Source organism: Limulus polyphemus, unplaced genomic scaffold, assembly GCF_000517525.1.
Source record: "Limulus polyphemus unplaced genomic scaffold, Limulus_polyphemus-2.1.2 Scaffold1801, whole genome shotgun sequence".
NCBI classification, from domain to species: Eukaryota; Metazoa; Arthropoda; class Merostomata; order Xiphosura; family Limulidae; genus Limulus; species Limulus polyphemus.
The window spans coordinates 124,744-132,785 of NW_013667411.1; the positions used below are offsets into that span (position 1 = coordinate 124,744).

Here is an 8,042-nt window from a genome sequence, read left to right on the forward strand (position 1 = left end):
TAAATGTTTTTCACTCACTCTATAGGTATTTGAAGAACTTGTAGCATTCCGCTTCAATATAATTCTTCGTATTTTTAGCCGACACTAGGCAGCTGATACATAGTTAAACAGAGTTGTTTAAACATTTGTTTAACAACAAGTAAATTGTGGCGGAATGCTACAAGTTCTTCAAATACCTATAGAGTGAGTGAAAAACATTTAAAAACACCATTTCGAACTTCTTGCTTTGTTTCAAAATAATTTCAATAATTCACGTAATTCATGGAAAAATATTTAAAGGAACCCAAACATTCTTTGTTAAAAATAAACGCATTTTTACTTAAAGAATGAGCAAATGTACAATTAGAGTATGTTAATGAATTATATTCTTCCAAACATCATCAACTGCAAAATTAGCGTTTGTTTGTAAGACTGAAAGAAGAGGGCGAATTATTGTAATATGCCTGTTTGTTTGTTGTTAAGCTCAAAGCTGCAGAATGATCTACCACTACTGTTCCCACCATAGAGACCTACCCCTAAATTTTAACATTATAAGCCATCAAGCTTGCCGCTGAGCCACCGTGGATAGAGCAATTGCTATATATATATACATATAGCCCAATTAAACCTCTCATAGTCCGTTCACAAGTATTTTTTCAGTCCTATCTACTAATGGCAAGAAGAACGAAGTAAAACCGAAACATAATGTTTTTGTGAAACAGAAATCCGTCCCGAACTGTTCAACAGCATCACGTTACTTTTAACATTACCAGAATAACACTTAAAGTAAAGTTTTAATTTATATTTGATATTTAAATAATGTCTGTCATTTAGGTAGAACTTAATGAACGATAGTGTTGTTTAATACTGTATGAATTATTGGTATATATTGTCATTTAATGAGTGATAGCGTTTGATATTTATTTAAAGACTGACGTTTATGTAACATTAACGAACGGTAGTATTGCTTGATACTGAATTAATTATTGATATATATGTGAATTAATGAGCAATCACTGTTTGATATTTGATAAAATACCGGTGCTTATTTAACTAGTGGTTTTATATACATTTAATGGACGACTTTAGGTATTTTAATACAGTTTATGCCAACTTTTTATTGCCAAGACAATAACAAGTGTTATCCTTAGGTTTATTACCGCAAAATATTTTCCATTTCTTTCAAGTTGACATGTGATTGTAATTTAAGCCTACTTCATCCTTTTATCTCAGACTAGTTAAGTTTTTAAGGAAGGTTATTTTCTCGTTGTAGTCGCGAAAGGATAAAATATAAAACAGTGTAATCTAACTATCTTAACATACATTAAGAATATTCCAAACTTTGATCGTGCGAGCCGCTAGAGATGTTCCTGTTTTTCAAACATTACACATTATTCGTTTTTCTCAAACGTAACACTAAAGATCGAAATCAACATGAACATATTATAGTGAATTGTTTAAATAAAAGAAAGTTAGTGAACTTGAATTACTTGGTTTTATATCGCTCATTTATTACACATGTTTAATTCGTTTAGAACACCTTTGAATAATCTACATAAAGCTGGAATAAAGCTGGACCAGAAAGCCCCTGTAGGTGTTATATTTTAAGAACGTCTGTTATAATCCAGTATCCAATACGGAGTAAGATAACACATATTCCTAAACATCATGCCATAGCTTTGAATGATATATCTAGTGATAGTTGCTTTATCATGTGACTGTATATTTTAAGGAATGCCCAACTGGTATGGTGAAAGAAGACACGTTTAAAGGAATCTACGCACAGTTCTTCCCAAAAGGATCAGAAACTAGTCAGTATGCCCATTATGTCTTCAACAGCTTTGATCAGGATCATACGGGATCAATAACTTTCACGGTAAAACTTGAAATATTTCTTTATGAATATTCACTAGATTATAAGTATAAGAACCATCCGAATTTACCTTCATACTTTTGTTATGAATTTAATTTCAGTGTTTCTTCAAACCTTTAACAACGCATGGAATCCTCGAAAATACAAGAAATTACAATGACAAACCTAACTTAGAGCAGTTTCTTTTGGAAGATTTAATTTTTAATTCGCATACTTAATTTAATGTAGGAACAAAATCTTATGTTCCCCCACCGCTTATAGAAAACAAATTATACTGCTAAAGTTGATGAAAGAAAACAAAGCCACACATGAAAAATGTTTTACCATTTGCTTTGTTCTGTGCCGTGACCCTAAGCAACTATGTCTATTTAGTTAAATATAACCTCTTCATTAGGTGAGAAAAACACATAGGTTGAAGAAGTCTTGATACAAGATGATAAAAACCTTATAACCCGAGCGATTTTGAAAGGTGTACCTTTCTTTTTCAGGGGCAAATTTGGATGGTTTTTATCATCTCTTCGTGAAGGATATTATTAGAATTCTGGTATTTTCACTGTTTGCGGGAGATATTGGTAAAAACGTTATTTATAAATACAAAAAATATATTGTAAAGATAACGAATAAAGAATTTGGCAACAGTATTTGCAGCCTTTATTCCAAGTTCTTCATTATATCTAGCTACTTTGTAGAGATTAAAGTTCTCAATTACTAGAAGTATTTCCTTATAAAAAAATCCAGACCAGCGTGGATTTGTTGGCTAGATTGAAGTTTATCACAATAACAAAAACTAGGACAAACTCTCATTACATTACCTTTAGACACAGTGTACCTCTTTCAATATTTAACACCGATTTCTTTCTAATAAAAGGAATAGTTTCTTCTCACCTAAAAATGTTTGAAACAAACAATTGCCCCCAGTGGCACAGCGGTACGTCTGCGGATTTACAACGCTAGAAATCGTGTTTCGATACCCGTGATGAGCAGAGCACAGATTGTGTAGCTTTGTGCTTATCTACAAACAATTTATTTTCAAGCTTGAAGTTAAATTGCTACATGATACGTTTTGTAAACTATACATCTCTCAACTAACTGAACTCGTATTTACATAATGTCTTTAGTCAACGCCTGGGTAAAGGTAAGTATTAAAATATATTACTGTTTTGAGTTACGATATTAGATGTAAGAACTTGGATTCAGAAAAAAAATGTCTCTTGTAATACCGACTCTGGTAACAATGCTACCAGTAAAAAATGGCACCTGTATTCAGTTTTATCCACCAATATTCACATATCTTTTCTTCAACATTATTCCAGCACGTGAAGAAATCGAGATTATATTTCGGAATGTTGGTTTAAACTAAACATATTTATAAAACACCTTTCAATGTTTTTGCTTTGTTAGAGGGCTATCTGTGCTCTGCCCACCACGGGTATCAAAACCTGATTTCTATCGTTGTAAGTCCGCAGACATACCGCTGTGCCACTGAGGGGCCTTTCAAAAGAAACTCGTTTGTTCTAAGAGTATATACCTGGGGTTTTGTATCTATGGAAAGTATACGACAGTTCACTCAATAAGTGGGTTAGAACACACGTTTTAAGCATGATGTTTCTATGTTCAGCACGTTGAACTCAAATAGTGATAATGCGAATTAATTATTTTATTTCAAATATAGGTAAAGACAAGAGCCTAGCTCTTCCATGTGGAAGGTGTGGCCTACTTGTTAGCGTACCGAGCTGCTGGTTGAAAAATTCAAGCCACAATATGCCGCTAAAAACGGTCCGCACTTTCAGTATGGACGCGTTATAAAAGTGACTGTCAATCCCGCAATTCGGTTAAGAGCAGCCATATAGAAGAAAAGTGGTGCTGAATGATTACCCTCCCTGTAATCAGCAGCTCAAAATTAGAGACGGCTATACCTCAACCTTGGGATCTCTGATCTGGCCCTTTAACCCATGTGTTGCATAAGGTTGAAAATACCAGATATCATATCTATATGCTCATTTCTAACGCCTGGTTCTGCAGAAGATAATTAATTATTGAAAATACAAGTTTTCTTCAACTGCTGATAAACAAATTAAAACAAAACGAATGGAAATAGCACTGTGGATACGATGTATAAAATTAACTGAAATTATTTTTGTTACCAACAATCCTTCTTATTGTTTCTGGCCACCGTATTCATCTTCTAATATTTCAACTCATACAAATTTTTAAGTTGGATATTATTATGTTCGATAGATATTGTTACAATTCACACTGTAGTATTGCATACTCAAGATATAAATGTTCAATTCTAACTCGTCTCAATTCAATGAATTTAGTGCCATATTTAAACATAACCTATAAGTATATGGATTAGAAATACTACGTAAATGTATTCAGTGATAAATGAAACATTTGTAGTAGCGTCTTTGGTATGACGTATCCTGTATTTCACGATAATTTTTTTGGTTGTTTGTTTTTCTGAGTTTTAATGGTTTTGTTAAATTTGGTGAATTCTAAGTAGCGAATCATAAATATATGCTGTAAAGATATATGACTTTTTTATAATTATTTTCATTACGTGTTACTTTATTTTGTCTGCAGATCATTCAACAAACGTAAAACGGATCGCTTTCACTTTTTGGACTATATTCGAAACAGTACGGCCAGTCGATATATTTATCACTAGAGGCCACAAGCATAACTAAATACTGAATAATTAGAAATAATATACGGGTAGTAGTTCATTATTGTACCACTCTGTTAACAAGAGAAACGTCTGTACTTGCAACATAACATATATGCAAACTATTAACTTTACATTTAGTTTACTTGGATATGTGTATCTGGGTATAGCTTCAAAACTTTATTCACAAAATGTAAACGAAATTAATATCAATATATCAAAATTAAAAGACCCTCTTGGCTCATCATTAAAATCAGAATCCCTCATTAATTGTCACATAGTTCTTATGTCACCGTTTGAAAACGTACGTAAAGCTGGATCTGGCACAGCCTGAAGAATGCAAAAGGAACGTGGTGAGGTTGTTATTTTTAACCAAGAGAAACATGTAGCTAGAGTAGACATTAGGAGTTGGGAGGTGTACAAGATACGGTTAAGCCAAACCAACAGACACCCACCCCATCTTCACTCTTTGTATTCAGAAAATAAATAAAATTCAGAATTTAGCTAACCTGAAAATAAAGGTGGACACCAATTCATCAGAAGGTTAACATATAAATTTGTAAATCATGACCTTTATAAGGATGCGAGTTTTATATTATTACAGTTGTGTCAGTTTCACTGTCTAGTTTTCTTTATGTAAACCAACTCATTATATCGGTCAGTTGTTGTTTTTAAATAGTTTATCTAGTTTTCTCTGTGTAAACCTACTCATCATATCAGTTAGTTGTTGTTTTTAAATAGTTTAACTAGTTTTCTCTGTGTAAACCAACTCATTATATCGGTTAGTTGTTGTTTTTAAATAGTTTATCTAGTTTTCTCTGTGTAAACCAACTCATCATATCGGTTAGTTGTTGTTTTTAAATAGTTTATCTAGTTTTCTCTGTGTAAACCAACTCATTATATCGATTAGTTGTTGTTTTTAAATAGTTTATCTAGTTTTCTCTGTGTAAACCAACTCATTATATCAGTTAGTTGTTGTTTTTAAATAGTTTACCTAGTTTTCTCTGTGTAAACTAACTCATTATATCGGTTAGTTGGTGTTTATAAATACTTTAGTTTCTGTCTGTCCATTAACACATTTTATCGAGTTTTAATTCAATAAGTGTTTAAAGAACCTTTTAATATTTATTGCATCAAAGAACCTGTCTTGTTTTACTATTTACAAAAGGTCAGTATAGAATAGTCCTTCAAGAAATTTCAGCTGGAATCTTTTATTTAATTCGTGTGCGTGTTTTCTTTCAAAACGTTAAAAAGCATCATAATTTGATAACAATAGGGAAAATTATGATGGGTGACTGTAACTGAGTTTGGTTTTAGAAACGAATTAAGTTACATTATTAAAGTCGGAGTTACTGAGCTTTGACTTAAGATATCATATGTTTCTGTGTGTCTTTTTACATCAATAACGACCCAAAGTTTTAATTTTTAACAGTCAGATAAAATCTTCTGTTGAGGTTATATTGATATAACAGGTAAATTTGCAAGCAGGTTTTGTAATATTTGGCTAAATATATGAGAAAAGTACAGTTTTTTTTATTTATCTTACGTTCTCCTCACCAAATGTTTTAAGTTCAAAGCAACTAATATATATATATACATATATATTTGTATTGTTGAGGGGCAAATGAGAAAAATCAGTAATTTCAAAAGGTAAAGGTCATACAGTGAATCTTTAGATCCATATTTCTGACTTTCTAAAGTATCTGTTCATTATTACGTATTACGTATCAGGTGAACTGAATCTCGATAAGGTGTGCCATTAGTGTCTATTCATCTTTATGTGATTAGCTGGGTGTGGCTTAATGGTTAGTAGGCTGGGCTGTAAATCAGAAAATCCGAGGCTCGAGTCGCGACATGCCGCTTAACACGTTCTTTACTTTCAGCTGTTATAAGTATATCAGTCAGTCTCGTATTTTGTTAAAAATATCCTAAACCTTAGTCTGTGACTTAGCATTTAGTCCTTGTGTCGTATAAGATGCTATTTAGATTGAAAATGCCAAATGCCTTTATATGGTTATATATGTATCAGCTATCTTCTCGTTATTATAACTACCATCCAACACCAATCAGGTTCTTTTTGTAGATGATTTAGGCTGAATATTCATGATGAATAAATAAAGTTGGTATAAGGAGCAAGTGCTTATTTCAGAGAGACACTTGTAAAGAAAGTCTTCGAGGACTAATCTAAAAAAAGTAACTCGAATAGGAACTCCTGCCAAATCTGGTGCAAGCTGACATGAAGATGAAAGATGCAGGTCTTAAAATGTCGTCCTTTCTACTTAAGCTACTTTTGTGGGTTAGTCCTCCAAGACTTTCCTTACATGCGTCATTCTGAACTAGACAGGTAGCTACAACGTTCACCTTTATTTATTCAACAGTCAGATTGATTATCAAAGTCCGAATTTCAAAAACTTCGTTAACTTGAACAAAATAGAATACAGACTACAATAGTTCTGAGTTATACTTTTTAATTAAATTTACTACAGTAATTAACAGTTTTGAAAAAAACGTTGATTTTTATTGTTTATCTAATTTATACCATACTTTTAGTTTCTCGGCAGAATTTATTTAATTGTGTGGACGTTCTTAATATTGTAAACATGACAAACAATAGAATGTTGTGCGAAATCATATTGTTACTTTGCGATTTTTTAACATTGTTTGACTGATAATCTTCTAAACCATTATACTAAAAAAACAGTACTGTATGATCATTTCTAACATTATTTTATCTGATCGTCTTTATAACGTTTTATAAAAACATATTATGAGCTGATAATTTCTTAATATTTTTATTTAAAAAAATGTAATATTAGATGGTAATTCCTAACGTTGTTTATGCGATTACTTTTGAATTTTTTTAAATACTTATATATATTTTAAAACTTATCAAACCTTTTTTTTCTGATTCACTAATGAATGTTTTATTATAGTACTGTACCAAAACATTACTTCTTGTTTATCTAGGATTTTGTCATGGGACTTTCAGTCTTAGCCCGAGGATCTCTTCAGGAAAAGCTCCGTTGGACATTCAATCTGTATGATATTAATGGAGACGGGTACATTACCAAAGACGAAATGTGCAGAATTGTAGCTGCAGTTTATGATCTGATGGGAAAAGCTGTCGAGCCTCTTACAGACGACCTAACCACCAGAGAACGGGCTGAGCAAGTATTTCAGGTAATCCATATTTTTTACGAAATATAGTCATAACTATATATATAACTAACAAAAAAATCCTAAGTAGGATTTAAACGTATAAACGTATTTAGCGGCTTTATACAAGCAGTAGTAATATGAATTTGATTTCCGCACAACCCCAGCGTTTCCTACTTCAGAAGAAAAAATAAAGTCAACCCCAAGCAGATTCCATTATAGAAACTGCTCATCCAGTAACTAAATAAAACAGGCATTCAATATATTTCTAATAATTCGATGACGAGGAACCCACTTTGAGACTAATAATGGCTGGAGACGGCTTGTATGTGTAATGAAGAAAAACTTTAATATAAGTTTAACATA

At 32.0% G+C, this 8,042-nt stretch overlaps 1 protein-coding gene across 4 annotated transcripts in view; it reads left to right on the forward strand.

Annotated features, from left to right (window-relative positions):
* The window catches only part of LOC106464983 (Kv channel-interacting protein 4-like), an 87,051-nt gene that overhangs the window by 67,616 nt on the left and 11,393 nt on the right, over window positions 1-8,042 (forward strand). For all 4 annotated transcript variants that reach the window (XM_022392799.1, XM_022392800.1, XM_022392801.1 and 1 more), the window contains exons 3-4: window positions 1,712-1,855; window positions 7,488-7,700. In XM_022392799.1, the coding sequence (XP_022248507.1) occupies window positions 1,712-1,855; window positions 7,488-7,700 (357 nt within the window). The remainder of the gene's footprint in view (window positions 1-1,711; window positions 1,856-7,487; window positions 7,701-8,042) is intronic.